This window comes from Sceloporus undulatus, chromosome 3 (genome assembly GCF_019175285.1).
Source record: "Sceloporus undulatus isolate JIND9_A2432 ecotype Alabama chromosome 3, SceUnd_v1.1, whole genome shotgun sequence".
NCBI lineage: Eukaryota > Metazoa > Chordata > Lepidosauria > Squamata > Phrynosomatidae > Sceloporus > Sceloporus undulatus.
Window position 1 is genome coordinate 253075084 of NC_056524.1, and position 18097 is coordinate 253093180.

General features: G+C 39.3%; 1 protein-coding gene across 1 annotated transcript in view; it reads left to right on the forward strand.

The window, feature by feature from the left end:
- The window catches only part of LOC121925982 (EGF-like and EMI domain-containing protein 1), a 292397-nt gene that overhangs the window by 75210 nt on the left and 199090 nt on the right, over window positions 1-18097 (forward strand). Inside the window, exons 2-4 of the mRNA XM_042458538.1 lie at window positions 7100-7234; window positions 8288-8400; window positions 10237-10341. Of these exons, the coding sequence (XP_042314472.1) occupies window positions 7100-7234; window positions 8288-8400; window positions 10237-10341 (353 nt within the window). The remainder of the gene's footprint in view (window positions 1-7099; window positions 7235-8287; window positions 8401-10236; window positions 10342-18097) is intronic.

Sequence of the window (18097 nt, forward strand, 5' to 3'; positions counted from 1 at the left end):
CTGCAAAAAAAGGGGGGGGGGGACTTCTCAAAAGCTTGGTATAGATAGGCATAATAAGAAAGAGGTAATGAAAGCAGAGTCCTATAGCTGTACCAGACAGGACTTTATGTGAGTGCATTTAATGAACACTGGGTTTAAAAAAAATAGCTAGCAGTCCTTGGTGGAGCTCTTACAGTTAAGACTTAAACCATAGGTGAGCAAAGTGTGGCCCAACCCAATCTTTTTGCCCCCCTCAAGGCCCACAGACCCCCCTCCCTTTAATATAACCAGGCAAAGCATCACCCAAATTATCACAAAATGCACCAAAATGTGGTTGGTTTTATTTGCTCCCATGCCTCCCAATCCCCACATGATGGGGGGGGGGAATTACTGGGAAAAAATGGTAAATCAAAACAGGTGCATCCTGCCCCAGGTGTGTGCAAGAGTAGAAATTAGCCCATGACCTAACCCTTCTCTCTCCACTGTGGTTCCATCAGGTGAGTTTGGGCCCAGTGATGGCTCAGCTCATGCATCCTTTTATGATGCAAAGAACAGATGCATTGTGTTCTGATTTTAATGAAAACCAGTCTGTGCCACTGAGTGAAACAGTGGGATCAGTTAAGGTCTCCTTCTAGCCACTATTGACCTCCTCTTGCTATCCCCTTTTTGTAAGCGATTACTATTTTTTTAAAAAGTGCAGGGTTGTTGTTAATTGCCCTTGGCACTCTGAGCCTGGATGCCCAGGTTTCAGCAGTGGCCATTAGTGCATTTGCACAGTTAAAACTTGTGCGCCAGCTGCACCCATTCCTTGAGACATCACATCTGGCTACAGTGACACATGCCTTGATTACATCCCATTTGGACTACTGCAATTGACTCTATATGGGGCTGCCTTTGGAAACTGTTTGGAAACTTCAGCGTATGTGAAACGCTGTTGCCAGAATGCTGACCGGGGCCAGTTATAGGGACCACATAACTAACTCCCTTGCTGAAAAAGCTTCACTGGCTACCAGTTTGTTCCAGGCACAATTCAAAGTGCTGGTTATGACTTACATGGCTTAGGTCCAGATTATTTGAGAGGCGGTATCTCCTATACAAACCCACTAGAGCCCTAAGATCCTCCAGGGAAAGCTTTTCTTGGTCCCTCCAATGTCACAGGCTCTCCTGGTGAGGACACAAGAGAGAGCCATCTCAGTGGCTGCTCCTGCCCTTTGGAATGCCCTTCCACAAGAAGCAAGACTGCCCCCTCCTTGTGTGCCTTTTGTCAGCAGGCAAAAATGGCTCTGTTCAAGCAGGCTTTTAATGTGTAGTCATGAAATGGGTTTTATATGGGATGAGTGTTGTGATTTTATTGTGGTTTAAATGTTTGTATGTTTGTAATTTTATATTGTAAGCTGATCTTTTAATTGTTGCAATATGTTTTTAGAATTTTTATTTGTGAGCCACCTTGGGTCCCTTCGGGGAGAAAGGTGGCATAGAAATAAATAAATAAATAAATAAATAAATAAATAAATAAATAAATAATGGGTCAGCCCCAACTCATGCTGACCCTGTGGATGAGACATATCCAAGACCCATTGTCCTCCACTGCTCTGTTTAGGTCCTGCAAATTCAGGTCTGTGACCTCCCTGACTGAGTCTATCCATCTGGCATGTTGTCTTCCTCTGTTTCTGTTGCCTTCTGCCTACCTTAGCATTATTGTATTTTCTAGTGGTTTTGGCTTTTCTTCCATTTTCCAGCAAGCTGGAGCAATGGGTTAATTACAGTATGTTTCTTAAATTTTAAGAAACTAATTAAACCCATTAAATAACTTTGTTCCAACCTAAGTTGTTTTTTTTTTCCATCACACTCTTATTAGTCACAAAGTAACTAAATACAGTTGATGCAGGGATGGAAAGAATATTTACTGTTGTTCATTTCCTGATTGAAAAATGTGTTTCCAAACACTTATTCAGAAATAATACGGTGTCAAGAATTTTGTTCAGTTTTTGCACATTATTAAATCATTTCAAAGTATCCAGGAAAGTATTCTGTACAGAAATGCAAGTGGCTTTTTACGTGAAAATTTTGGGGATTTGCAGCCCCCCCCCCAAAAAAAAATTAGGTTTATTTTGTGCAAGATTACTCTTTTCTATACAAAACCTGGTAATATTACACAGCAAAAATCTTGTACAGAAAACAGCAATCTTGTATAAAAAACACATGGGTTGTATGGAAACACTGTTTTGTGCATGAAACTTTCCATTTCTTATATAAAAAACCAGCTGTCCCTGTCTGGACCAAAATTGTTATTACATCCCCTCCCTGAATGGTCCCTTGCCCATCCTGGTTGACCATTCAGGGAGGGGATGTAATAACAATTTCACTACTTGTTATAATTAATTCATCCCTACAGGAGGGTTGATTTCCATCAGCCTTAAAACAGGCCATAGTGAAATCTATTCTGAAGAAACCCTCTCTTGACCCCCTACAAATGAGTAACTACAGACCGGTCTCTTTATTACCATTTTTGGGCAAGGTGATTGAGAGGGCAGTTGCCTTCCAACTCCAAGCTGTCTTAGATGAAACTGATTATCTGGACCCATTTCAAACTGGCTTTAGGGCGGGGTTCGGAGTTGAGACTGCCATGGTCACCTTAGTCGATGATCTCCATCTGAGTATCGATGGGGAAAGTGTGGCCCTGTTGGTGCTCTTGGACATCTCAGCGGCCTTCAATACCATCGACCATGATATCCTTCTGGAACGCCTGAGAGAGTTAGGCATCGGTGGCACTGTGCTCCAGTGGCTCCGGTCCTACCTCTCGGGAAGATTCCAGATGGTGAGGCTGGGAGACTGCTGCTCTCATAAAAGAGAGCTAACATCTGGTGTCCCTCAGGGTGCCATCCTGTCCCCCATGCTGTTTAACATTTACATGAAGCCTCGGGGAGAGATCATCCGAAGACATGGAGCACGGTGTTATCAGTACGCTGATGACACCCAGATTTATCTCTCCATGTCTCTGACTGACACAGTGACTAAAGATGGCATCTCTCCTCTGGATGCCTGTCTGGAGTCACTAATGGGCTGGATGAGGGAAAACAAACTCAAGTTGAATCCAGAGAAAACAGAGGTACTCATAATAGGTGCCCCAAGTCCAGGCAGGGAAATTTGCCACCCAGTCCTGGACGGGGTCACACTTCCCCCAAAGGACAAAATTCGCAGTTTGGGAGTACTCCTGGACTCGTCCCTACAGTTATCATCTCAAGTAGATGCGATGGCCAGGAGTGCTTGGTACCAGCTTCGGCTGATACGCCAGCTGCGTCCCTGTCTGGACCGAAAGGACCTTGAAACAGTAGTACACGCACTGGTAACCTCTCGCTTGGATTTCTGTAATACGCTCTACATGGGGCTACCTTTGTACCAGGTTCGAAAGCTTCAATTAGTTCACAATGCTGCAGCCAGATAAGTCACTGGGACTCCAAGAGCAGATCATATAATCCCAGTATTAAAAGCTCTTCACTGGCTGACAATTAGCTTCTGGGCTCAATACAAAGTGTTGGTTATCACATATAAAGCCCTACATGGCTTGGGCCCGAGTTACTTGAGAGAGCACCTCTCCCTACATAATCTGCCCTGCACACTCAGAACAACAGGCAAATATCTATTGGAATATCCTAGGGTGAGATTGTCTGCAACTCACCAACGAGCATTTACATCTACTGCTGCTGCATGTTGGAATGGACTTCCTGAGGAGATTTGTCTCAGTTCTTCCTTGGAAGCCTTTAAGAAAGTGTTGAAGACTCACCTATTCTGCTTGGCATATCCCCCTGATCCTTCATAGAGATAATTATCCTCCTACCCTACCATCCTCCAAAGTTATGAGTATCTGTGATGTTAATTTGTAATTATGAGATTGTAAGATGTGAGATTGTGAGTTTTCAATATGTTTTTATAGGATGTTTTTATACGAGGTTTTTAGTGGAATGTTTTTATTGTATATTATGCTGTAATACGATGTGTTTACATCTGTATTTGCCTGTGAACCACTTTGATCTCCAAGGAAAAGCGGTATAAAAATAAAGATTTATTATTATTTTTATTATGAGTCTTTCTATGCAAAATAATTTCCTGAAACATTTTGTGAGATGTGAATATTGGGTGAGAAGCTCTTCAGAAATATTCCTTTTCTCCACAGTGCAAAGAATGCTGGGAATTATTTATCCTCATTTGTGAGGCTGGAATGGTCAACTATTGACATCCATAAATTATGTAATTTATAGTTTGTTACTTCTGAGTTGTAAGAAGAGATCTGAAGATGTTAAAAGGTTTACACATTGTTAATGGTTTTGTGTTGTCCTAATAATGATTAAAACTAATAAGAAAAAATCCAAATAAATAAATACATTAAAACTACATTTATTAGGACAACCAATAGAATATAAAATGCCTGCAGGTCTTCCAGAATGCCAGATCTCTCCTCAGATAACTTGCCTAATGAAAAGTTCTGGAGAACCCAAAAGCTGGTACTCATGTTAATATCCTTTATGTTGTTCTAAGTAAGATGTAAGCATAGCTTTTAGCTTCCTTTTGTTTTTTGATGCTGATTGTTCAGGGCCACATTCAGGCTATGTAATTATAGTGTTTGTTGTTGGGTGCCTTCAAATCTTTCCCAACTGATGGCGACCCTAACGTGAATCTATCACAAGGTTTTCTTGGCAAAAATTATTCAGAAGGGGTTTGCTTTTGGCTTCCTCTGAGGCTGAGAGGGTGTGACTATGGTTCCATTTTAACTGCCATGGTTAACTCCTAGCATTGGTTGTTTAGAGAGAAATGATTTCATGGGTATGGGTTCAGTTGTAACGAATTAACCTACTGATTCTCTCTGCTGAAACCCTGCAAGATAGCACATAAAGTAACTCAAAAACATTTTATGCAGATAGCTTTGAGTCCACTCAGCTGTATTGTACTTTTACAACATCTTGCAAATAAACATATTTTCAACTTGAGGGTGTAATACAAGCTTGACTGTTTCTGCAGAGGGCAGAAGGTAATAGGCCAAAAATAAAAAGTAGGTTTCAGCTGAAGCTTGAATTTAGCCAGATGTTTTCTGTAGCTGAATGTTAACATTTTGTATTAGTGTTATCTTAATGCACAACTCAAATGTTCAGAAGGTAAAATGTGCTGTTTGGCATGAAAAGACAATGAAATGTATTGGGAAAATAAACAGTTGTCAACGTGATATATACAATTTTTACTTATGATGGGGCTTCTTACCAGTTTTCTAAATAAATGAGAATATTGCCTGCCTTCCTAATAAATATATGAGAAGGGATTAAAATATGAAGAAGTCTCATAAAGAGTCCTATGATACATTCTTGGTTGAAGGAGTACATTTCTCAGTCCACTATCCTCTTGAATTAACTCCAGTGCACATACAATGTTCAGTCACTTCAATGGAATTACCACACCCATTAAAGTGAATGAATAGTCAGTCCACATGTATAGGATCTCTTTGCATTTTAGTACACCCTGGATCTTGGACTGGGGTGTAGCCATGGGGTGGGGGATGTGAGCATTGCTCCCAATATGAATTCTGTTCCCTCATGATTTTTTCTTTCAGTTCCTAAATTTCTAACACTACAGACATTTAAAACTGTTCACACGTAGACCTCTTCTATTTGTTGTGTTTGCATTCCCTTAGTAATTTTGCCTGCCCCTTTGCTTTGGATGCCTAAATTGTATTTCTAAATGCTCAGCTGACATTATACATTGCTGCAATGCTAGAAATTTGAGAATGGAAGGAAAATTGTATGGTGGGACAGCTTTCTTATTCAAGTGGAAGTGCCCTCACTTTGAGCCCTAGTAGCTATATCCTTGACATTGGATTTGAAAAGGCATTCCCATTGGGTTCTGAGTTGTAGAAAATATATGTTGCTAGGGTCTTTGTGGAACACAGTGAGGATCTTTGATCCTCAAGATGTTGGACTATAACTCTCATCATTCTGAACCAATGGTGATCCTGGTTGGGGGTCATGGAAGCTGCAGCCCAACAGTTTGCTCCTCCTTGATTCAGAGCCAGCCTTAGAAAGGCTAAACAAGGTGGGGAAGAATTTAAAAAATCCAATTCCTGTTATCAGTCCCTTTTGGAAGACTCCTACCTTTGACAGCCACTCATGAGTCTTTAAGAATTAATATATTTTACACACACGCTTGTTTTTTCTTATTGTCATCTTGGATGCCATGCTTTTAGTATGCTAGGTTCAAGTATTCGTCTGCTACTCATTGAGCAATGAGCCATTAATCAACAATACTTCACTACTGTAATACAAAACTCACAAAACAACAATACATTTATTGGCCAACCAAAATGCACAAAATATATGATGCAAGCTTTCAGAGTTGTACCACCTTCTTCATGAAGCAACGCTGTTAAAAATCAAATCAATCAGGAGAAAGAAAGAAAAATGACAGTGTTGTAGTCGTAAGTCTGCATTTTGTCAAGATGTTATGTTTGTTTTCAGTGAAGATGGGATGATGGGTTATCTATGTAGGTAGAAGCCATTCTTCCTCCTTGGCTACAGAGGCTTTTGGAGACAAAGTGTTGTAAACTCCAGGACATAGAATTTAAAATCTTTCTTTCTCTAGAGGGTATTTTTATGAAAATATGCTGTTCCATAAAAGAGGAAATGCTGTAGTGTTTTCTCTGGAAAAAATGAATATACTATACAATGTGTTGCTGAGGAAGAGTTGGGTGCAAACTCTTCTCTTTGCTTTTATGTTGATGTGCTGGCCATGTGCCGTAATAAATTATTCAAATTGTTCGCTTTTATGTTGGAAGATTTTACTGGTATATTTGCTTGATGTCATCTTGGATGTCATGCTTTCAATATGCTAAATTCAAGTATTTATCTGTTACTCATTGAGCAGTGAGCAATTAATCAATAATAATCATATGTGATAGGATAACTAGACTATACAGAAGACTGGGCTAAAACTAAGTGCTGTCTTCATAACAAGCGGTTACAAGTATGCCTGGCATGAGGAAAACAAGAGTAACTGATGTCACTTTTGCACATTTCCAATGCTGACTGTTATTTGATCTGTGTCATTTTGATCCAACCTTTTTTGCACAATGTTCTAGGCCTAATGTGTGTCCTGAACATGAATTGGCAATGGTGGGACATCGTCAGCCATGTGTTCAAGCATTCACCCGCATGATGAAAATATGGAAACAGGACTGTGTGGTGCAAAGGTGGTGCTTACATTATGAGAGAAGGTAATGCATTTTTAAAAATGAAACATGCTGTTAAAATAAATATGACTAGAGCTGCAACAAAATGGCTACTGGTTCATTTCCAGGTGCATTTCAAAATGTTGTTCAGATGATCTGAAAGACTTTCTCGCTTTATGTGCATACCTGAGATTTGAGGACTTCAGGGGAAGGTCTTCTCTCCATCCCACCAATTTTGCATGCATATTTGGTATGGACATGTGGGTGAGCCTTCTTGGCGACTGTTCCCACATTGTGTATTTACATCCTGTGGGAAGCTATTTTGGGCTCCTCTTTTATTCCTTTTTGACAATAGGCAATTTCGAAAACAATACAGCCAAACAACAACAATGCAAGCCCTTCAGTCTTTAACTGGGCATGGCAATAGGGCCTTTTTGTGGTTGAATTGCCACAAGTGATTGTATAGAAAAGGGAATTTCAGCAGGTTTTGTTTATCATTCTACCAGGAACAAGTTACACCTGCTGAAATTACCTTGTCTATGCAAGTGTTAAAGGTAGAGGAGTTCTCTCTATTCTTTCAATCTGCACATAGATCTAGTTGTAGTTGTCATGTATTACAGTATTCTTCCACAAGACATCGAAATGTCCTAATAAAAATCATTCACAATCTAATTGAAGTGTAATTTTCAGAATGTCCTCTATCAGTTTATGAATCTGAGTCCATTTTTTTAGCACCAACTCTATGATTGTATGACGCTGGGCTTAAAAAATTACTGCAAATTTCCCAAAGACCTACCCAGTAAATCCAGATGTACATTTTGCCCTCTCCACTCTGGAACATGCACAGGATCCTATGATAGGTGCATAGAGAGTAAGGTTTCCAACGGACAGGAAGTTTGATAACTGCTACAATTTGGGAGTGATAGGATGCCTTGAAATAACATTTGGTATGCTATTTGTTTTATGCTGGATGGAGTCTAGAGTCTCCATCCACCTAGAGCTGATGTTTGAACAGCAGATCCAGTACAATGTTACCGTAGTAACATTGCCTTACCCTCTTCTCTGCCTTACCCTCTTTTTTATTTCCCCTTTTTAAAGGACAAGCTATTATACGATCTATAAGCAAGTATACAGAATGGAACATCACACTGTCTTTAAGTGTTGCCCTGGATGGAATAGGAAGAATGATGATGAACCTGGATGTCTACACTGTAAGTTATGATTATGGAATATCAGGGGCTGCTTGACATGTTTTTTTTTAAAGTGTAAATGATCGGGAAAAAAGGTAAATTCAACTGTGGAAAAGTGCAAATATATTTGAGAAACTTATAAGATGCAGCTCCAATTCCTCTCCCAGCCCTCCTCACTATCCATTTCCCTGACCAGTAAGCCCAAATATCTTGGTTTTCTTCTGTAATATCTCCCAAAATGGGAACCAAAATGACAATATAACTTCCTGTCACTCACACATATGTGGACTTTTTGTGTGTGGTTAAAAGAAGATGGGAAATGTAAGGGGGTTGGTGGGGGCTTTGGAGACTACAAAAGTAGAATCAAAGAGTCACATGCAGCCCATGGGCCACTCTCTTTGTTGGGAGAAAGGTGGGATATAAATTGAACAAATAAAATGAGTGAATAAATAATAAAAATATGACTGAATCCCAGTCTCCCAACCCACCTTGACATCCTAGTGGCAAAGCTGAAAAGGAAGGATATTCCTATATTATCACTGGTCAATGATTAGAGATTACACAAGGAATTTCCTCACTTGGAAAGACAAGTAGGAAGATACTATTGACCCTGGCTTGTTGTGGTAAATTTCAGCATGTTGAGATGTGATGTGTGGAAATGGCCTCAAATGTAGTTTTGTTTGAAGTGCTTGCTTTTCAACTTGGAAGGATGTATTGTGCATAGTTGTTCTTAAGTGGCATTTGTAACAGCTCCACTGGCTGCTGATCCATTTCCAGGCAGAATTCAAAGTGTTGGCTATGACATTTAAAGCCCTACAGACTTGAGTCCAGACAATCTGAAAACTCTCTCCCTATATAAGCCTTCCCAAGATCTGCAGTGGAACGCTTTCTTTTGGTCCAATCACCATCCCATGAACCTCTAGTGAGGACACGAGAGAGGGCCTTCTCAGTGGCTGCTCCCAAGTTATGGCCCCCTTCCTGCTGTCTTTCCACTGGCAGATATTAAGGAAGCATTTGGTTTTTAGTGTATGCAGCAGATAAAGCTTTTAATGTGTGTGCTGGGGTTACTGTTTTTATTTTATTGTGTTTTTAAGTATATTGTAAGTATGGTTTTTAACTTTTTAATGCTGTTTTTAATTTGTGTTTTAAAATAGAAATTTTGTTTAATGTGTTTTAACATCTGTATTAACAGTTTTTGAAGTTGTATAGTGCTTTTAAAATGTTGTTCTCTGCCTGTGTTGGAGGCAGGTGAGATATAAATTAAATACTAAAACAATATTTTATTAGATTTTTAGATGTACAGGTTGAATCTGTCTTATGCAAAGTGCTTGGGACCAGAAGTGTTTTGAATTGGATTTTTTGAGGGGAAGGGGGTTGGAATAATTCCAGATAATAAGATGTCTTAAAGATGGGACCCAAGTCTAAACAGAAAATTCATTTACGTTTTAGATACACCTTACACACATAGTCTGAAGGTAATTTTAGACATAATATTTTAATAATTTTTGCACATGACACAAGGTTTGTGTACACTGAACCATCAGAAAGCAAAGGTGTTAATATCTCAGCCACCATGGACTTTGGAGTATTTTGGATGTCAGGATTCTGGATAAGGGAAGCTCAACCTTTACTTCATTTTAATATATATTGTAAGCCACCATGGATCCTCCTGTGCAGGGAGAAAAGTTGGAAATGAATTGTGGTGTCAAAGAAAATGACGATAGATGGGTTTGATAATGATAGATGATGATGATGATGACAGATAATAATAATTTTTAACATTGTTTTTTTGAGGAACATTTGTATTTTGTAAATAAAAGTTGCTTTCTTATTGTCTCTTTTATCTTTTCTCTTCAGCTGTATGCTCTCAAGGCATTTGCTTCAATGGAGGGAAATGCTCTGAAGGAATTTCCCCAGTGTGCCAGTGTTCAGTGGGGTTTCAGGGGCCACGCTGCCAATATGGTAAGTTAAATTTCATTTTGTTCCAGTGGTGATATGGTAACACACACTTCATCACACCTGGTTCCTTTAGTGGGATAAACAGAAACAAAATCTATCAAAGAATAATAACATTGTACATATGTAACACTGCTGGGAATGTCCTTCTGAATTACTGAACTGCAAGAGCTTCTGCAAGAATGCAATGATTGTTGAGTAGGGGTTTTTTTGTATTTTATGCTGGGGGATATGGGCAGGTAGATTACAGTGACTGCCACATATTTTCTGATCTACAGGTGATCATCTGGGATTTGCCAAGAGTTGAATTCTAAAGTCATCCATTAGACTTGGCTTATTCCCCCACCCCCCGCCCAGTTTGTGAATTTGTAATAGTGAATGTTAAGCAAGAGTATCTGACCTGTCTGCCATACGTCATGGGAATGAAGGCTAGATACTGAATTAGAACTTGGATGCTAGTGCAGACAAAAATGAATGGGTTGACCCACTTGTGGACAGCCTAAATGTGCGTGTGTTCAGCCCAAGAAAAGCTGTGTCTTGGTGTAGCTTAATGATTATGATTATTATTTTATTTATATTTCCCTGCCTCTCCCTGCAGATGGAGCCGGGGTTACAAACCGATCAATGATGTTGATACATGTTTGACATGGGTGTGATTTTCACTTCTGTAGTGTGGAGACTAAATTGCATCAGGAATAACTAAGAGTGATAATTAAGAGTACCTACAACTCTTATAGGCGCAGTAGTTTGTGTATTGGAGAATGCAGAACAATGTGCTGGAGTTACACAAATAGAATTGTGTTTCCATTGACATCTGCACAGTGCTCGCATCAGCAGAAGCTTCTGAAAATGGAAATGCCAGAAGAATCTGAGCTGTTTCACATTTCCAGTTGTAAATGCAATGATTACTTTAATGTCTAAAGCATAAAGGCATTTCCTGGGGCAGGCAAGGCATATGGTGCTCCAAGACAGGGAATAAATGGAGCTGTGGGATATGCAGGCACAAGTTCAGAATCTGGTATCAAAACAAATTTGTGTAGTTTGTTGTCTCTAAGGAAGTTGACTAGAATGCTGACATTTCTCCATTAAAAACAACACTGTTACCCACATATTTCTAGTTCTTCAAAATTGGGATTGGTTTCATGTAAGTCTGTACACATTTCTACCAAATGTTGAGGGTCTATAAAGAATTTTAAAAGTGATCAGTTTTCTAGTATGCAAAGGGATCTTGTAGCACCTTTGAGGCTAGCTGAAAAAAGAAGCTGGTAGCCTGAGCTTTCATAGACTTGAACCTTCCTCAGATGTATGGCTATGTCTTTGAATTCAACTTTCTAATGTATGTTGTGCACTTGAAAGCCTGTCAGAAGCAGATTTGTAAATGGCACTACAGATTAAATTCCATCTGAACACAATGGCCAGGGGTATTCACTCACCTTGGAAATGAAGGAAAACAGGAAAGTTTCAGAAGCACCTCCATTAGACATGGCTCTGAGTTGGTGAAAGCTTTCAGGGCAATGCTCAAGTGATTTCAAGGCAGAAAGGTCGAAGGTTGGAATTATTTTTTCTGTACTTAAAGCACAATATGAAATATATTGTCTCGGAGTAATTATAATGAGAGCAAGTTCAGCACCCTTGCATGTGTAAACACTCCCCTCTCTCTCACTACCACAAAATCAATGTGACCTCATATTGCAAATGGATTGGATTATTGGTTCTGTGAATGTTTTCATTTATCATAATATTTCCAAGGTCTATGTTGCTGGTTTTCTAGGACTGCATCATCCTGCTGGGCTTTGCTCGTACTAAAGATGAATCAGGTTTGGACTTGAAGCTAGTGTGATTATGTAAGCACTAGTAGGATTTATTTCCTAATATTTAAGCAAGATCACAGCTGCTAGTCTAATTAGTTTACCAAGGCAGTTCCATATACTGTTCTGTTGTTGTTGTTGTTGTTGTTGTTGTTGTTGTTGTTGTTGTGTGCCTTCAAGTTGTTTGACTTATGCGACCCTAAGGTGAACTTATTAAGGGGTTTTCTGGGGCTGAGACTGTGTTACTAGTCAAAGGTCACCCAGTGGGTTTCCATGGCTGAGCTGGGGAACTGAACCCTGGCCTCCAAGTTCATAGTCCAACACGTTACACCACACTGGCTCTATTGTTCAATATGATACAGTAATACAATCTTCAGGTGGTTCTAGATTTTCCATTTTTTATAAGGGACACCATTTTGCTATGTCATTATATTAAATGGGACTTGAGCATACACAGATTTTGTTATACACGGGGGATCGTGGGACCAAACCCCAGTGTATAACAAGGGTCCACTGTAGTTTCGTTAGATAATATCAGAATTTGTTTTCCTTTGAGATTTCTTTTAGTCCATTGCGATAAATTAAAAATTGAAGACAAAGAAATTTGGGTATGGTTAGGAGATAAGAATAATCAGATTGAAGTTCAGGAAGTTTAATTTGTTTTGTTTGTAATTATTGTGTGTATATGTATGTGTGTGTGTGTGTGTGTGTGTGTGTGTGTATATATTTGTTTATTTGTCTGTTATATTGTTTTTAATCTGTTTAATAAACTTTAAAAACATTAGAAGTGAAATTCTGGTCATTTCCAGTTTTAAAACAATAATCAATGGCAAAACTCCACATTTTAACCTAGGCTGTGATCTTTAGGGGAATGGAAAATAGTTCTTGCCATTCCAGCAGGCCATTCCATAATTTGGAAGCAATTGCAGAGAAGGCTCTCTGGGAGGTAGCAGTTAGTCTGGTTTTTAAAGGCTTCAATAGGTTCCTCCCAGAGGACCTGAGGGTGCGGGACAGATTATATGGGAGCATGCAATCCCTCAAATATGTTGGACCCAAGCCATGTAGGGCTTTAAAGGTTATAACCAACACCTTGTACTGTGCCTGGAAACTAATAGGCAGCCAGTGAAGAGATTTTAGGACAGGTGTTATTCGGTCACTCCTAGTTTTTCCGGCGACCAGCCTGGCTGCCATATTTTGCACTAGTTGAAATTTCCGGACTAGACACAAGGGTAGCCCCATGTAGAGCACATTACAGAAATTAAGTTGTGATTACCTGTAATACAGTAAGAGAACATTTGGTCAGCTTAAATATAGATATCAGGCTGTTACATTAAATCACAGACTTTAACACTGAGTCAGAATTAGCATCCATGGCCAGTTGTCCAACTCTTCAAAATGGGTTTGCCAAGGTTGTATCTTGATTCTGTTGCTTTTCAATTGATAAACAAATGATACAGTAGATTTTCTATCATAACCAACATTTTCCCCAGTAAGAGAAGTGGAAAAGCTATTCAAATTTTACTTTATGCAGATGATGGACTTGTTATGTGCTGTTATGTCTGCTTCACCTTATGGCAATCCTATAAGTGGGAGACTTCCAAGAGAGACATTTACCAGCAGCCATCCACAACTCTTGGAAACTCATGGCCATGGTTTCCTTGAATGAATCAGTCCACTTGAGGTCTCCCTGATGCCTTCCACTCTACCAAGCATTACCATCTTTTCCAGTGAGTCATGTCTTCTCATGATATGTCCAAAGTATGAAAATCTCAGTTTAGTCATCTTGGTTTCTAGGAAGCGTTCAGGCTTAATTTGCTCTTGGACTCATTTGTCTTTTTAGCATTCTGTTGTATCTGCAGAACTCTCCAGCACCACATCTCAGACATGTTGATTTTCTGCAAAATGAGTTAATTTTCTTCCTATCAGCTTTCTTCACTGTCTCATTTTCACAACCATAAACAGAAACTGAAATTATTATGGCCTGAATAATTCTGAAAATGTTAATCTAGGCATCCGATTACTGAAATAGGCTTGTGATTATTGTAAGTGAAATTTGCTGAGTGCAAAATATGAGAAAATCAAATCATGTTTTTTAGAAGAAAGCCCCAGCCCCCCAAATGATCAGTAGATAGGAAGCTATTGGAATAGTTGCCATGTTGTAAGTATTTAGGGGTGATGTTTCATCATTCTGACTCCAGGACAACATATATTGATTTTGCTAAATAAACTTAGAAAAGTCACGTTTGGCATTATAAAATTCTGTTGAGCTAGAGGAGGCTGCTCGGTCCTCCAATTATGACAAATATTCTTTGAAATATTTGTGTCCCACAGAAAATTCTGTGGAGCTGCAATTTTGAGACTTGTAAGTTACATTCACTATAAGATGTTCAAAATAAATTAGACACTTCCATACTGAAAGCCTTAACTAGACTGGAATTATCATTACTACAAATAATGGCTTTCATATGGAAAGCAATAATCAATTACTTGTTAAAATTTTTATTTTGTACTCTTGCAGTTTTTTTTTGGGGGGGGAGGATGGAAAAATATTAACATATAATGAGAGAAATCTCAACTCATGATAGAGATTTTCATTAAATTTGGTTGGTAAGCTTGAGTTTTGTGAATAGTATCTAGGCAGTCTCAATTTTTAGGCTGTCAGACTCTCAATTAAACAAAAATTGTGAAATAGGGTTGTTCAAACAGATGTAAGGTTATTCTCTACCATGAGATCAGGTAACCTTTATGAATATATCACGCTTTTCCTCTGAGCTTTCCATCATATTTTAATGATATTTCAAACTTTGATGTTTGAGCAAATTGCCACTTGGCAAATTAGAAGACTGCTGAATAGGACTCCTTATCATGAAAGAACTTGTTTTTGCAGACACAACTCTGTTGAGGATATTTTAGTGCCTTTGGCTGACCAAGCAAGCCTTCTGCAGCCCATTTTAGAATAATATCAGAAATAACAGATGTGTACAAATTACTGATGCAAACTATCAGATCATGAATGGCAAGGCTTACTACTTAGTTGTTAAGCTTAAGACAATGCTTAAGCCTAAAATTTCTGTGGCAACATTGACAACTGGACCAGGCATCTCACTCTTTGCATCCTTTTGTTAGATACTGAATTATTAACTTTATAATCTGCTGATGTTTTTCTACTATTTTAAGATATTGTTTTGATATACTGTATATGGATTCAATGTGTTTGAACTTACCATGGAAATTTTAGTCATGTTTTATTGTATTGTAAAACCCTTTGTTAGTTATGGCATTGTGTTAAAGCAATGAAAATTGCTGTTGCCACTTAGTGCAACAAAATAGGCTTCATGCGAACTGAGAAGCCCACCCTTCTCACTACCATCACTTAGGAGTCAGAGAATGGATGGCTGCTCTTGCACTGCTATTAACACTTGGGAGCAACAATTGGGACTAGGATCACTGACTAAGCAGTGGGGAGGGGGAGATGGTAATCTTTCTCTCCCATACAGTAATCCTGGTTACAGGCAATTTCACTGGGGGATTGTTACTCTGTGTGCATGTGCAGGTGCATGTATAATAATAATAAATAATACAATTTATTTATATTTTCCACCTCTCCCTGTGGGTTGAGGAAGGATTACAACCATAAAACAATAACAACTTCTAAAATCCATACAGTAAAACAGTAACATCGCTCAAAATATACAGTTCATAACAATAAAATCATCATCTAAAATACACAGTTGCAACCAGAAGTGGGAGTATTTAGGGGTGATGTTTCATCATTCTGAGAGAATGATGTGTGAGAGAATAAAGTTCCCAAGCTACAAAAATCCTATATTGAGCAGATGGACCATAATGCTTTGTCTCTGTGGTTCTGGGTCCTCCCTGTAGCCCAGCAATCCCCAAGAGGTGTATCTACTACTGATGCTTACTGATAGGAGGGATGAAGGGAGAGGTAATTTAGATGATGATGAAGCTGGTCTCAGTTGGAGTGAAGAGAAACAAGGGTGTGCTTACCCTTCTTCCTCTCTCCTGAAAGTCCAGAGCAGCCACATCTTCATTGTCTGAATTGCCTCTTTGCTTCCTACAAGCACCAACATGAGTGACTGTTCTGGTCTTTACAGCAGTGGAGGTGGGGGTGTTGGATAGAGTGCTAAGGGCTAAAGAATAACCCCTAATGCTCCATCCAAAAAAGAGACATATGTGCATGTAATCTACACTTACATGCACATATGTCACTAAGAGGATGCTGCTTACTGCGTTCTACCATCCTCAAAGGCTGCCCATTTTTGAATTAATGCATAGTTGGAATTTTGTCTCTATGATTCAAATATAGAGCTGTGATTAATCTGTAGAATCAGTATGTAGGGAGATCTTATAGCACTTTTGAGACTAACTGAAATAAAGAAGTTGACTGCATGAGCTCTCATAGACTTCAGTCTGCTTCCTCAGATGCATACTGTATAGTGGAGTGGAAACCAGGGACAGAGATATATATGCCATCTCTCTATAGCAATGGCAATAGCAGCTTATTCACATACCACTTCATACCACCTAAGCAGTCTCTAAGCAGTTTGCAAATGTGTAAGATAATTGCCCCCAACAAGCTGGATACTCATTTTAGCGACCTCAGAAGGATGCAAGGATGAGTTGACCCTGAGCCCCTGGCTGGGATTGAACTCACAGCCTTGTGGTTTGTGAGTGAGTGGCTGGACCATGATATTCATTCCATCTTGAAGATTAAATGTTTTTGGAAAGAATAGAACAGAAAAGAAAAAACCTGACTAGTTTAGCCGAAGGTGGGCAACCGCACAAGGGGTGGGACCAGTTTTCCATTCTGCATCTGTCTATCTGGGCATATTGGTGCATTTTAATAATAATAATAATAGTAATAGTAATAGGATTTATTTATATGCCGCCCAATCACTGGGAATCCGGGCGGCTTACAACAGAGGGGATAACAGATGGCTCCCTGCCCTCAGGCTTACCATCTAAAAGACACGACACAAAAGGAGAAGGGAATGGTGAGGGGGGAGGGGATCAGGTCCAGCATTCTTCTCTCCCTCTGAGGCCTGGACCAAGGCAGATGGACCGGAGGGAGGGCTCTTCTTCTTCAGGCTAGCCCTGGGCCAGCCTATTCTGTCCCTCACAGGCCAGAAGATGAAATTTTGGTGCATCTGAAGTTAAAGATGCAACATCACTTCTGGCTGACACTGTGTCTTGTGTTTTTCCAGGACCAGAGCTTGAAAAGATTACTTTTTAGGAATCTAATAATGCAGAAAGCACTACTCCTCCTGGCTGAGGGATTCTGGGAGCTACAGTAAAAAAAATTCCCCAGGCTTACATATAGACAGAAGGGATAGGTTAAACCTCTTTACTGTACTTCAACTATGTTTTTGAATGTATAGTTCTTAAATTTCATAACCTAAATAGTTTTTCACTTGACTGTTGGCCATCCACAGCAGCTTAATGGGAGGAAAAGGTGGTGAGCAGTTTTTTGAAAATGAAGCCATTATTAATGCATTATATCTAACTGTGGTTTGGAAAGCTTTTAACAGTTCACTGACATGACCGAGGACAGCCCAGGGATATCATAACAATCTGTAATAGGGAGCGATTCCCTTGCAATTTGCAAGGTAGCTTAATGACGCCCTGAGAGATGTTATAGCGTATTTCATATGCCTGCAATGCAAGGCTATTTCAGTGTCAGGGTTATCTTGGTTATGGTTCCTAGAATAAAGTTTGCAAAATGGTGAGTAGAAATGCATTCTCTTCACATCTTTCTACTTCAGCAGTAGCAGGGGGGAAGCAAAGAGGCTATTTAGGATGAGCTGCTTGTTAATGGATTGAACTTGGGCTGAGATTTTGTATTCTTTTTAAAAAATGAAGGTTTTTTTTCTGAAACAGATGTTTATTTTTTTTAAAGCATCCTCCTCTTGCAATGGGAACAGTAAGGCAGTATG